General features: G+C 35.8%; 2 protein-coding genes across 2 annotated transcripts; both read right to left on the bottom strand.

The window, feature by feature from the left end:
* Positions 1-566: 566 nt before the first annotated feature.
* Positions 567-2,298, bottom strand: LOC120082182 (uncharacterized protein C594.04c). Its single transcript, XM_039037441.1, has 3 exons — positions 1,661-2,298; positions 1,314-1,577; positions 567-1,230 (listed from the first exon to the last, which is right to left on the bottom strand). The coding sequence occupies exons 1-3, from the start codon at positions 1,901-1,903 to the stop codon at positions 763-765; spliced, it is 975 nt and encodes a 324-aa protein (XP_038893369.1). The 5' UTR covers positions 1,904-2,298; the 3' UTR covers positions 567-762.
* A 431-nt stretch (positions 2,299-2,729) lies between these two features.
* LOC120082173 (transcription factor 25) lies at positions 2,730-6,581 on the bottom strand. Its single transcript, XM_039037429.1, has 4 exons — positions 6,182-6,581; positions 5,000-5,544; positions 3,603-4,514; positions 2,730-3,344 (listed from the first exon to the last, which is right to left on the bottom strand). Exons 1-4 carry the CDS (start codon positions 6,362-6,364, stop codon positions 3,068-3,070), a joined length of 1,917 nt encoding a protein of 638 aa, XP_038893357.1. The 5' UTR covers positions 6,365-6,581; the 3' UTR covers positions 2,730-3,067.
* Positions 6,582-14,790: the final 8,209 nt, after the last annotated feature.

Genomic DNA, 14,790 nt, shown 5'->3' with positions numbered 1-14,790 from the left:
AAGGAAAGAAAGGGTTAACCATGTCTAAGAAATTTCTTTAATTATAATTTTAGCAACAAACTTCTGTCATCTGTGAAATAATATTTGGCAAGTTGCCAAATCCTTATCACTTTTTGTTGTTTGAAACCTATTTTTGAAAATTAAAAAAAATTAAAAAAAAAAAAAAAAAAAAAAAAAAAAAAATCCGTTTATCTAACTTTATAGTCATTCTATATTAAAATTGATTCTAACTTCCATGTCAAAATTGTTAGTTTTTTAATTATTAGAATTGAAAATTTTAAGTAAAAATTTTGAATGAAAATGAGGGACGTATAAAATATTGAACAATGATTAGATGCATATTGCATTTAATCTCATGGTCTCCTCATTTTTACACTTAAAAAGAAAAAAAAAATTAAAAAAAAAAAACGACAATGACACCGACACATTTCCATTGGATGATAGTCGGGTTGCACCAAGTTTTTTTTTTCTTTTTTCCAAAATTATAGTTAAGATTTACGAGGAAAGGGTGTGCAGTAGAGTGGAGAGAGATAGGAGAGTATTGCAATTGAATGCATAGAAGGGTAAGAGAGAGCAATCGAAGAAAACAAGACAAAAGTGGTTTTATTGATATAATAGACAACGGATAAAACCTTACTCTTTGTTATAATTCACGTGAGAAAGGGTTACAATTACAACGAGATAACATAAAACAACACAGCTCAATGCATCCACAATTGACAATTCATTGGGAAAAAAAGGGTACAAGTGAAGTCGCATATTCTATTCCTTGTGATGAAGTGATGTCCTGAACCAAGGTATCCACACTGATGTAGTCTTCTGATATTGCCTGTAAGCTTCTGCTCTGTAGTGTTGCTTCACCATTCGGTCTTCAACCAATTTGGTTACATAAGCTAAGCACATAGTGTTGAGCAGCGATCCTGCAAGGCACCATCCCTGACCTAAACCCCAACCCAATATCCCAAGCCCCCACCACCACAACTGCTCTCCAAAGTAGTTTGGGTGTCGACAGTAACGCCACAATCCCTCCTGAAGATTGGGCACCATCGATTTTCCACTTATTTTCAGCTTCCTGTTCCTGCTCACGAATTCATGCAGCTGGGTGTCCGCAAAGTAGGCCATCCCAATTCCAGAACCACACACAAAGATAGCTACCAAATCCCACAACTTCAATCCTTCCTCGACTGAGTGGACAACGTACAGAGGCAGGCATACGCCCATCAGAAATACCTGTACAAAACTTGAAACCAAATCAACCACCACCACCACCACCAGTATGTGAAAAGGTAATTCGTTTATTAGTTATTAATTACCTGCTGTGAAAGGTAGACGGCGAAGAAAGAAACCCACCACCAATTCTTTCCGTACTGTCGCCGCATATCTGTGAACCTCCAGTCCTCTCTGGCTCCCAACTGCCATCCCTCCCGCCTCAAGTAGTTGTGGGAAAGCCTTATGCTCCATATCCAAGTCAAAGCAACTGCCGCCCACGACCTCAACTCATTATACTCAGCTAAAGGGTGAGAAGCAAAATAGTGAACCAGCATCACGGGTATCAAAGTCCAGTACAGGTCGATCATCTGCAGTGAACCAATTAATAACATATAGAGGGTGTAGAGAAATTGAGAAGAATTTCGAGAATCCAGCAAAGGAGGAGTCTCACCCAGTGACTGGACAGGACATGGCTGATGAGCCAGAAGACAAGGTTGACATTGAGAAAGAAGAGTGCATTCACCAACAAAAGAGGATGGTGATAGCACCATTTCCAGAGACCACTACCGCTACAATTACCGTCACCACAGTTGCTGAGGAAACAGAGGTAAAACAGAATGGAGGGAAGCGGAACCAGTAATGCTATGACACCATTCTTCAGATTACTCCCTTTTGAGCCGCAACCTATGGCCATCGTGTTTCCAACTTTTCTTTCCTTCCGTCTCTTCGCTTATGCCAACGCCTCCCACACCTCATTGCTCTCTTCCCTATCCATTTTTATAGGGCTGCTGCTGCCACCAGACTTTCAACTCTCTTTGACTTTCCAAATTTCTACTCACTTTTATTACATGCTATGAGTAGGATGAAAAAGCAAGCTAACGTGCTACAGCTCTCCCAAAAAAAAAAAAAAAAGGAGAAAAAAAAATCTTCTTTCATATTTATATTTATTGTATAATAATTGCTTGAACTACAACTTCGATCCCCATATTCTATCACTACTTTGGTTCCTTTCACAGTTCCTACACTTTTATCTCATCAACTATTAGCTGTAGATTTTCATTGAAATTGTACTACTAATTAAAATGGTAACGAAGAGTTGGCGTGCTATCATAACTGGATATAAATTTTCATTTTGCCAAATCACAATCGATATACTTAAAATGGTCCCTAATTTTAACAAAAACAACGAGAAGAGCCTCTGGCAGTGGGGCTTACTGCAGAGATGAGGACCATGCAAGTAAAATAATAATGATGACAATTAATTAAGCAAGTATAATAATTACGGTAATTATTTATTAGGGGGCCACAAGCACGCTTGTATTAGCATATGATCAAGAAACTGCAAATAACTTTGCATGCTATTGGCAATTGGGTTGGGGTGCGAGCGAAATGATGGGCTGAGGGCCAGGGCCAGGGCAATGCAACTGCGCCTAATCATAATGATAGCGAGGCCCCCCGCGCCGTCCGGCTGATCTATCAATCTCTTGAAGCCAACTGATGCAGTTGCACACATATCCATATAATTGAAGAGCAGTTGCATGTAATGATTGGGACAGTCATCATACGCCCGCTTTATTATTCTATATACACCCCAACCAGTAAGAAAACATTTTCCTCCATCTTTGCTTGAGAAATACAGAAATGCGTTGGGAATTCAAAATTTTCCTACATACAAGTACAACTACCAGTACCAAGCAATATCGGTTGGCAACCAATGACAGATAGCAGTAAACAAAACTGGATGCAATTGCTACAACACAAGGCAAGTTGCGCAAACGTGATCTATGCCACATCACTTTAAGTCCATTCTCTCAAAAGCATTTTGAAGAATACCAGCGACTCAAGAAGTATTGACAGCTTAATGGTCATCATGCTCATCAAACTGGTTACCTTCATCAACACCTACATCTCTTTCATCCCCATAGTTAACCCAAGGTAGCATTGATTCAAACAGGACAGCCAATGCACTCCTATTTGCAATTTCCTGGGTAGGTTGCTGTCGATCAGGAGGATTGGCATGTTGAATTATGTTCTGCACGTTCCTCATCCTTGGATCAACCACAAAATCTTGCAATGCTTCAGGAGGGGCCGTTGATAGTGAATCAGAGAAATCCGAGACCAATAAATGTGCATACCTGGCAATAAGAGAAAGCTATCACTTTTACCTCCTAAAAATTGTATTGATAATTATTAAATTCCACAAGTACACTAGAAACTACGTAGACGATTTGAATCTAAGTGGTTATTACTTCTTTAGTTTAAAAATAATTTCAGAGCACAACTGATCAAAATGCATGCGTTTAGCAGCGCCCAAATGAGGGGCCAAAAGCTAGATATAAGGAAAATACTTCGAATCACCAAGAGAGAGGGAGGGGAGAGGGGAAGATACTCACTCATTTTTCTCAGATGAGAATGCTTCTTTTCTCACACAAGCCCAGTCTTTAGCATCGTTTTGATCAGTTTCCAATGCTTCGATTACCAATTGTGCAGTCTCTCTGAGAAACTTCTGCAGATCTGGGATTCTCCATATAATGTAATTCCTCTCGACGTACAAATTAATGAGGTGATCCAATGATGGAATTCCTGTCTGATCGGGCAGGAAGAAGGAATGCTTGAGTATATGCACCCAAAACTGCTCCTTCAGTGGGACCTTTTCCACTATTCTCTTTAAGACCAAAGGGTGAAGCATTAACGCCTGCTTCAGAAGATCTGATGAATTAGCCCTCGTAGCATCCAGATTATCAACCTTTGAGGGTTCTTCACGCTCAAGATAAAATCGACATATGGAAAGGGAGAATGAGAAGTTTGGGAATAACCACAGAGAAGTATCATTTTTGTAGCTCTCACCAAACCTTTCCAGCCAGGTGTATTCCTGTGCCCTCAAAGATAAGTAATCAATGAAGAAAAGAGCCCCCATTGGGTCATCAGAATCCAGTGAAAGTAGGAGTTTGCAAACTTCTAAGGCGGATCGATGACAACCACGCCTATCCAAGTTTTTTACGTGGGTGAAAAGCAATGTAAACATTGGCTTGTTCGTTTCATGCCTGATCTTCAATTGACAATTACCCTGAAAGACAGTAAACATAGGGTGCCATGCACATTCCAAGGCATATAAACTCTTTGCAACTGCATCAGAGGACATTTCATGGTCACCCGCAAATTTAAAATACTCTGCCATCGTTATAAGTGAATCCAAGTGATATGGGTGGTGCAACAGGATACTGGCAATGCCATTGAGATCATGAATAGATCTGGCGGCTTCATATGCTTTCTGAGCTTCAACATAGGATGGCGGGTGTACATATCTGGAATTCATTACATTATAATCCAAACACTAAAGGAACTATACATTACATTTATATTAACATGTTTTGATGACACGAGTGATGCTAATTTATAGAAAGGAACAGCTAAACTAAGGAAGATCACTATATTAACATATGTAATAAAAAAAAATGTGTGTGTTTTCCCACGAGAAGATGGGGGCACAATTATCTACAAATGGGAATGTTATAAATGAATATTGACAGAAAGAGACGATATTAGATTCATAAAATTGCAGTTCATTCAAGTTTATTAAATCTTGGACCAGGAAGGACAAGCTTTATACAATTACTTAGATTTAATATTCAGGTAATACATGTCGCAGCCTTGCTGACAAACCATTCAAAAACACCAAGCAGGCTGAACACACATACACAGTAATGGCATTCTAGTTTAATCTACTTAAAGTCAGTATATGTGCTTAAGGGAGCAGAGGGAAGAAGATAAAATTGAAAATGAAATTTACCTGAAGTAGTGATATCCATTCCTTGTCTCCAAAAACTCCATGGAAAGAGAACCATCCCAACGAGGCCAATGGTCTGATGGACTAACAAGATAGGTCTTCCTAGAAAGATGGTTGACACGTCTTCCCCCACGTACTTGTCTAGAACTACTGGCCTGATTATTTTTTTCAAATGATTTTACTACCTTAGAACCAAATATTCTTCGCAGTTCATTCCCGGCATTTAAATATTTAGGATCCACCTCTAATAATGAAGGCATACGTTGTTTTCCACAATTCCTTTCTTCTGCACCATTTTTGGCTTTCTCAGGGCCCTGTAGGCTGCTTAAAGCAGAGGGGATAGTATCCAGAGACAGAGATTCTAGGAGCACATCCAAGGGTTTATCAAGGATTTTATCTGTGGTGGAAGAAGAATTCTCACGCTCCTTCTTCTTTTTCTTTTTCTTCAATTTTTTATTTGAGGTTGATATTGCACTTTTAGTACCATTGCGCACAAACTGCTTATGCATGTCCACGGAGATTTCGTCAACTGCCTCCTGGTCATTGTCCTGTAGACAAATGACAAAGCCACTCAGCCAGTTGGGCAAAAAAAACTTGCTAACATTTAATGAATGCACCCTACAGCCAGTACTTCATAAGACTTGACAAGAACAAAGAAAAAAAGGAACAGCTAAACTAAGGAAGATCAATATATTACAATGACATCATTATTTTTTTTTTTTTTTTTTTATTGAGGAAGAAAAAATTTATGACTGCAAAGCGAAACGTTGAACAGGGTTTTAGAAATTTGTTGAGAAATCCTACAGTCGGATAAGTCTTGGCTAATATAACCTGTAAGGAAAACTCTCAACAAGAAAGTTAATCTTCACTTGCATATGGAGCATACTTGAAATAAAGAACAAAACCTTCCATAACTTCAGGAAAGATAGCCAAACCCCATTTTCCCTTATTCTCTGCAACAAGTTTGTAACAAAGCACCAATCTTATCATTCGTAACAGATTCTTTCCCTTTTCTATTTGAAAACCATATCATTTCTTACCAAACAGACTCCAAAGAGTGAATTATAAATTATGGTTAAAATATATAGAAATTGAGACAGCTCCAGTTAGGCAATTAATTAGAGTGCAGGCATGTGAAAAGTTGAGAATTGAGCAAGAGTTGTAGAGGGGAATGAAACAAGAAACCTGTTGAGGGCTAATTTGGGAATCATCTTCGTCATCGATAAGGAGGTCGAAGGGATTGATAGAAGACGCAGCAGGTGAGGATGGCCCAGGATCCTGTTCGTCTTCAGTGGTGGAGGATTGAGAATAGTGCTGTAGAAGCTCCTCCTGTTCCTTTAAAACCTTTTTGAGCAACCTAGCGGACATTTTCTGAGGAATCGTGGTCAACAAAACGGAACCCTCAGTCTCTGCGAATTCCAAATCCCTCCCTCCAATCCAAACGGATGAATGAATCAATTACCGAGTTTGGCCTGGTCTTAAAAGTCTTAACACGGCTTGCTAAGCTTTCTGCGATGCAGTTGCAACAAGCGGTCTGGAAGCTGAAACTGGAATACGCCGACGCCAAGGAAGCTGAAGCCAATAATCATATATTATGACGAGTTATGAAATGTTGAATTTCGAATTTCTGAAGGAGACCAACGAATGCAAGCCCACCTGACCTACGTACAGCGAATATTAGACCGGCCCAACGGATAAAGCTCGTCTGGGTCGCGCAGATAAGGCCCAATCTTCAATTTGGATCACCATAATTCTCACACCAAACACAACCTTCCCCCAACAAAACTTCCCCTCTCATGTGCCATTCCCAAGTTTCAAATCAAATCTATTTCTGTTTTTTCTTTTTGAAGAAATCCGCCTTTCTAATTATATTTGTTGCCCTAACAAAATATTTTCATTGCGGTCAAATTTCATATTTCATATATTCGTTGTCCTAAAAACAATAATTGCATTACTCAAATTGTATATGGCTACTTTCAAAGGAAAAAAAAACGTGTATATGGCATCTTTTTATTTATGAACCTCCCCCAATTATCTCCTTTCAAGCGTCCATTTGTTTTACAAAATTTTTTCATGAGATTTTATACCGATATTTAATAGGAATGGTGGCACAAATAACAATCAGACCCAAAATAATAAAATATGTAGAACAAGGATAAACATATTAGGGGTATGATACAAAACTAGCACCAGATATCACTAATAGCAGCTATCAATGATAGCTATATGGGTAAATGATTAAAAAACCCACACGCATCCCAACATTTTGCGCTTCTTCTTCTGATTTTCTCTAATTGAAAATTGTCGCTAATAATAACTGATAGTAGCTATCATTGTCACTAATGGCTACTATTAGTTGCTATCATTGATAATGTATCAGTGATAGCTTTAATTTGAAAAAGTATTAATACAACCCTAAAATAATAACCTATGAAGCACAGATATAGATACGGCTATACGATACGGACGACAATTTGTCAATTTCTAAAAGATAAAAATACAGATATGTCTAAGGATGCGTCATTTTTTTTATATATATTTCTGAAAAACGAGGATACTGATACATTGAAGATATATTTTCTTTTTCTTTAAGAAAAATCTAGGTTATAGATAAATTTAGCATATAAGTTAATAACAATAATCCAAAATAGAATACAAACACTAAAATACAATACAAAAAAAAAAAAACAACATCTAAGATGTTGAAATACAAATAAAATGCAATAGGAAAGTGACCATATTGCAAAGTAGAAGAAGAAGAAGATTAAAGGGAGAAGTATGAAGATAAATAAAGAACTTCTTCATTGAATTGTTGAAGATATCCAAAATGGTTTATATTTTGGTGGACTTTGTGGGGACTCAAATGTGAAGATGGAGATTAGATGATTCTAGTCTAGGGTTTGGTCCGTTGTTTTTTTTTTTTTTTCTTTTAGTTTTGGACTCTAGTAATGAGCTTTTTAAATAGGTTGCCTAGTTTTAGATTGGGAAAGATTATATGAGTTGCTTGTCTTTTTCTTTAAAAGAAAGTACGTGTAGAAATAGATACATCAAATCACATGTCAGATATGTATCTAGGAAGTATCTGGAAGTATTGATATCCGATACGTGTCTGATACGGATTCTTTGCCTCACATGAAGTATTTGTACTTCATAGATAGTAACACTTGAAATATCACCTTTTAATTTGCTATCAGTTTTCAATGGCTATCATTGATACACTTTGATTAATTGAAATTAAACTTGAAATATTAACACCTAATGCTATTAGTAGATATCAATGACAGACTTTTATAAGTAGTTATCAACTTTTAAAAGGAAACTATCATCTTTTAAATATTAACATTTAAATCTACAAGTGATAGAAGTCTATCAATAAGAGGCCTATAAGTGACTATTTCTGATATTTACCTAACTCATATTTCCAATATCATTAATATCATTCATTTTATTGATATATACCTAAGTCATATCATTGATAGCTTCAATCAGTGGCTCTCACCAATAACTTTTAGCAGTAACTATCAATGATAGACTTTCATCAAATGGATTTCACTTTTATATCATGAATATCATCAATATATGGATATCATCTAAGTTCTATCATTGATATCACTGATATCACTTATATCGTAGTTATCGTGACAACTTCTATCATTGATAATATGTTATCAGAGATAACTTATGTCATTCCTTTTTACCATCAAATAACATGTCATCGTTGATAGCTTCTATCGCTGATAACATGCTAACTTGTAGGCATTCCACTCACACCTTAGTCCAAGATTCAACTTTATTAAATAAATTCACTAAGTTGGCAATCAATTTTAGACTTCTATAAGTTGATATTAATTGTTGAAAAAACCATCAAAGAATAAGTTATCAATAATAAAAAATATTAATGGCTATCACTGATAGATTTTCATTATAAGTGACTATCAATTTTGAAAGACTAAAACTCAAAGCTATCAGTAGCTATTATTGAGAAAATTTTTGGAGGAGTTGCATGAATATTTATTTTATAATAAATATTAGAGTTTATGTAGGAAGATAAAAGTATTTGCAAATATAAATTTTTTATATTAAAGATTTAGGCCCAGAAAAAGGAAAAGACTAAAATAGACATGGCCCATATAAAACCATTTGGCCCACCTTATTTCGACCCTTCTTCTTCTTCCGTGAAAAACCGCAAAAAACACTTCTTTTCAGAAAATGCTTCCAACCCTTATTTCGAGCTCCGACAGTGCCGTCTTCTTCCGATTTCAACCTTTCGATTTCGACAGTATCGTCTTCTTCCGCTCCGACAGTGCCGTCTTCTTCCCCATCGATTTCGCTCCAAATTTCAAAAAGTATGTTGTTCCTCTTCCTTTCTTCGTTTCTTCTTTGTCCTTTCTTCATCTCTTCATCACTGATAGCAAAAATTCGAAAACGTAGGGCTTCGTTCTTCTTCCATTGACAGTTTGCATAAGAAGATAAATAGTTATTTCAAATTTGGGCTACATGCATTTTCCATCTTTTTTAGGTGTTTCATTCAGTGTTTTGTTATGCATTTTGGTCACAGTGTAGTCATCACGGTGTAGTCATCACAGCGTAGTCATCATAGACTAATAATCATCAAAATGTTGATTATGTGAAGATTATTTGTAATGTTGATTGTGATTTTCTGATTTTTCGAGGAATATGTTGATAGTTTATTGTTGACTGTGTTTGATTGCTAATTATGTGAAGATTATTATACTGTGTTTCGTTGTGATTTGCTGATGTTTCAGTGAATATTATGCTAATTTAGTTATTTTAGTGATAGAAGTTATCACTGATGCTTCAAGGAATATATTGATAATTCATTGATAGTTTGTTGATAGAATGCGAAGTTTATTTCTTAATATTTGTTGGTATGTTGATTGAGATTTGCTAAATTTTCGGTGAATATATTGATAGTTTATTGTTGGCTATGTTTGATTGCTAATTATGTGAAGTTTATTGTACTGTGTTTGATTATGATTTGCTGATATTTCAGTGAATATTATGCTAATTTAGTTATTTATTAGTGATAGAAGTTATCACTGATGCTTCAGGGAATATGTTGACAGTTCATTGATAGTTTGTTGATGGATTTATCTATCAATAAACTATCACTGATGCTATCATTGATGCTAATTTAGTTTCCTGTACTGTGATTTGATGATTGTTTATTTATAGGAAAACTATCTATCACTATTATTACTATCAGTGATACTCTTTTATTGCTATCACTAATAGTATCAATCACTGATAATATCACTAGGGTATAACATTAGGAGAATTTAATTGATAGCATCTTTAAGTGATATCTCTAATAGGGTACTATCAATGATATGAATGTAATGAAGAAAATCGAATATGAGATTTCCATGAGCAGCGGAACAAGATTATTCCAAATTACAATCATGAATGAACAATACATTTACAGTCAACTTCAAACAAACGGTTATACAATTCATACAGAAATTACAGCATGAAAAAATCAAATGAACAAGAGAGGAACTCTATGAACATTTGAAGCTTCGTCTCCACGCTCTGTTGCACGACTGCTCGAACAACAGCAACCACGAACGCTCGATTTACACGATCGCAACACTGCAACGAACACAACACGAACACTTCATGCTCGTCCTCAACAAACGCCTTAGTCACGAATTCCTCAGCAACACGAATGGCCTCCACAACACAACGAACGGCCTCCAGAAAACCTCAACGGTGTCGAGTTGAGTCTGACACCACCAACAAGGCTACCTTGGTATTCTCAGTGTGAGAATCCAGAGGGTGGACTCTGTTCAGACTTGGTATGAGGCAGACGAAGAAGGAAACACCGATCGCGTACACGACTGAGCAAGTGGGAGATGGCGGAGACCTATCGTATAGGTCGATACCCAATCGTTTAGATAAAACTAAGCGATCGTCTAGCAAAAGTTATGTGATTGTTTAGCTCGATCTGTTGCCTACAGATACTACACGATCGTTTACTTTGGCAAGCGACCGTCTAGCAAAACTATACAATCGTTTAGTAAATACTGCACGATTGTTTAGCTCACCACTGCACGATCGTTTAGCTCACCCAACCGTCATTTAGTAAATCCATATTTTCTTGATGACTACGTGAGTTTCTTTTGCGCGGAGAGAAAACTCAAAACTTTTTAATCTTTTGTAAAAAACTTCTTTTTAAAATAGGAAAACCATTTTCATTTTAAACTCATGGTTACCATGAATTCAATAACCACCCACTAACTTAGTTATTAAAGAAAAATAATTAATTATCCAATAATTATTATTATTATAAATATAAATGATAACCAACTTATTATACTATATTTATAACCTATAGTTTTAATATTTCATTTTATGAAACATATAAACCATAGTACTTTTTCTACTCCATGGTACTTAATGTAAATCTCATTTACATCAATCCTTCACTAAGTGTATTTCATACATCATACCGATTATATCATATACAATCAAAATATTTTTTGTCAATTTGAACATTTCAAATCAACACCAAAAACTGATCCTCAACTGAATCCATTGAGCTATCAAGGGGACTTCATGGACCTGTAGCTCGAAGCTCCAACAATACTAGAATAACTGACTAAACTCTTTAGTCACGGGATCCACCATCTGTTAACTGCCAGGCACTCCACTAAAGACCGACAACTGAACTCTCCTTACCACAGATATATTATGTGTCCATCTTAACCAATCAGCAGTGTGACAACCCTTCACAGATCGCTCGTAAGTACAGCTGGGCCAATAACCGTTATGTCCCTGTAGTTACATCTGTCTCCTTAAGTACCATTGATCCCTCTAATGAACATAAGTCATAGTCCTACTATGACTGAGTCTTCTCTTCCAAAGAGAAGTTGTGGCCACTATGTTCAAGCCCTGAAATCAGCTCTTAAGGGAGCAATCTCTCTACTTATCCCTGCTTCGGTAAAGAAGTGAATTCCATCTTGTGGATTGAGTTCCTAGCTGCGCCGAGATGCAGACAAGTCCCCAAAAAGGTAGGCATGTTAAGTTGGCAATTTGGCCACTCTCACTCATACTAATCAAAGAGACCGAACCTCAAAGGCAGGAGTTCCCAAAAACACTCAGGATTGAGGTCGTGTCACCTAATGGTCGTTTAAGTGAGATGCAAGTCTCTAGTATCAAACGACGTTATATACAGAGTCTAGTAATCTCATGGTCCAGGTCTTATACAAACTTTTTGTTATAGGACACCCCCGCTCGTACGTCTCCACTTGAATTGGTCAAGATCTACCATCTGTAGTAGTTTCAACACTAGTAAACCTCTACAAAGCAGGCCGTATCCGTAGTGTCACCAGGATCAGGTATCCCACCTTAATTCTTATACTACAGACCTATTTAGGTTATCACTTTAAGGCATGATCCACTTGTATATCACATATACATGCTTAAGTTCACATACGATAACCAAGGAGCTTTGTTTATTGGATATGAGTAAATGTCAGAATTAAATAACACTTATTTTATTCATATAAACAATGTGTATCTTTACAAAACAACAAGACTCCGGGAGAATTAGGACACCAATCTCAACATGTAATGGTTCCACATGTTTTTTAGGATAAATTGAGGGAAAGGAAATAGAAAAAAACATTGGAGGAATCAACATCTGGGAAAAAACACAAGAAGATCAAGATCCACAATCTAATGATATTTATAAATTTATATAGATTTGTGGTCTCTTTTTTTATTGCATTTAGGTTATTGTTATATTATATAGGAAATGTATTAATTGTTCCAGAAAAGTGAGTGGACAAACCCATTAAAAGTAAACTCCTTCATAAGTTTAGAAGTCCTGTCTAACATAGGAAATTAGATGAGCCATCACTCCAACTATTTAGAAAAGGTCCTTTTGGGCACTTCTTAGATATGAAAATGAAAATGTGCCCAACCAACTCATATCACACCTAATTAGAAGGCAACACAACTACCAAACAAAATATCTTTGCCTTTAATTTAGAAGGACATATTTCAAAATTTGGCCTCAAGGATTTTGATAAGTAACAGTTTAATTGTGATGATTACCAATAGATGGTATCTATAGTGAACAGGAATCAATGGATAACACAATTAGTAAACTTCTTTTTCAAGACAAAATATGAAAATTATAAGAAGGAGAGCTCCAACCTACTTTTAATTTGTTAGGTTATGATGCCAATATACCCATTGATATAAAGGTCAAACTTGCACACTTGTATTTTTCTAGAAAGCTTCCTAATTCCTACACAAGGACATAACAAAGTAAGTTGGAAGCATCTAAAAATGTTGGATGATGAAGAAACGTTTAGATCTTATACATGGGGCAGAGTTTCCTTTGAACTAACTGTAGAGTTCTTTTAGAAGGTTGTCATCAATAAGCCATCTTCCATTTTCCTCCAAGGATTTCCACTTGCTTTGGTATATTGGGCTTTTGAAATTATACCAAGATTATCCAACCCCACTATTGGATTTGCACGAAGAATAAAAAGTGATGGACCTAGACTTACTCAATGGGAATCTCAAGAACCTAATGATTGGCAACACATCAACAACAATATTTTCAAAGCCACTGGTGTAAGTCCTTTATCACTGTTATTTCCTTTATTTATATATATTATTAGCATGCTATCAAATGATAGAAACTAGAAACTATAACTGATGTTTCAGCTTTTATGACATAGAAGATACCACTATCAGTGATAGCTTCTATCAGTCATTTGGAACTATTGTGATATCTTCTATCATTGATAGCGTGTTATTGTAGATAGAAGCAATCAGTGATAGCTTAAAATTACTGATTGTTTCTATAAATTAGCTATATCACTAACATCTTTATTAAACTTTTAGTTTACTATTGCCTTATTGGTTCCAACTGAACAAGAATTGCAATCAAACTATTATGCCTATTTTGTGGAGTTGGAAGCCATGGAGATGGATATTGAAAAAGAAAAAGAAGGAAAACAAATGTCAACCGGGAGAAGAATTACATCATTATAAGAAGGAATTGAAGAATTAAAAAGAGGACAAGAAGATATTAAGAAGGACATCAATGAAAAACACAAGGAGATTCTTGATATATTAGGCCACATAAAAGAAGCTATCAGTGATAAACTTCCACAAAAAGAAGAAGGTGCTGAAAAGCAATCTTAAGAATCTCTTGAGAAGAACAAAGCACCATCATCTAGTTTGGAGCTTTTAGATGCAAGTTTGGAAGTTCTAGAGGTAAAAACTGTGATTTTCTTTTTCTGTAAAGAAGTACAATAACATATGATATATGCATGCAAGCTGAAGTTGAAACTGCTAAGGACAATGAGGCTCAAGAAAAGGGTGTTCAAGAGAATGACCAGCAAAAACAATTGCAAGATGATCCTGAAGATGAAGAGGAAGATCAAGAAGAAAAAGGGGATAAAGATAAAGAAAAGGAAGAGAATGTAGATAAAGAAGATATGACGAAAAAGAATGTAAGTATTGATTGATTGATGATCTTAATTATAAAATTAGCATGCTATCAGTGATATCTGAAATCACTGATAACCATCTATCAGTGATAACACACTATCATTGATAGTTTATTATTAGTGATAGTATAAATAATAGGAAGCTTTATTTAATTGACTGATACTGATAGCACATTGATAGATGTCATGTTATATTTGATTCCATGATTTCAGGTTACTGAAAAGACTTTTAAAAAGAGTCCAAAAAAATATAAACCAAAGGTTGTCGTCGAAAATATGGAGGACAATAAAAGACCAAAA

The sequence above is a fragment of the Benincasa hispida genome, chromosome 1 (assembly GCF_009727055.1).
Source record: "Benincasa hispida cultivar B227 chromosome 1, ASM972705v1, whole genome shotgun sequence".
NCBI lineage: Eukaryota > Viridiplantae > Streptophyta > Magnoliopsida > Cucurbitales > Cucurbitaceae > Benincasa > Benincasa hispida.
Note: the sequence above shows the minus strand (reverse complement) of the source record. Positions and strands in the feature narration are given on the sequence as shown.

Coding starts and splice junctions, on each gene's coding strand:
- LOC120082182 (XM_039037441.1), bottom strand. CDS start 1,903: ATGGCCATAGGTTGCGGCTCAAAAGGGAGTAATCTGAAGAATGGTGTC. Junction 1,578..1,660: donor ATGTCCTGTCCAGTCACTGG/GTGAGACTCCTC, acceptor GGTTCACTGCAG/ATGATCGACCTGTACTGGAC. Junction 1,231..1,313: donor CCGTCTACCTTTCACAGCAG/GTAATTAATAAC, acceptor AGTTTTGTACAG/GTATTTCTGATGGGCGTATG.
- LOC120082173 (XM_039037429.1), bottom strand. CDS start 6,364: ATGTCCGCTAGGTTGCTCAAAAAGGTTTTAAAGGAACAGGAGGAGCTT. Junction 4,515..4,999: donor AATGGATATCACTACTTCAG/GTAAATTTCATT, acceptor AATGAATTCCAG/ATATGTACACCCGCCATCCT. Junction 3,345..3,602: donor TTCTCATCTGAGAAAAATGA/GTGAGTATCTTC, acceptor TCTTATTGCCAG/GTATGCACATTTATTGGTCT.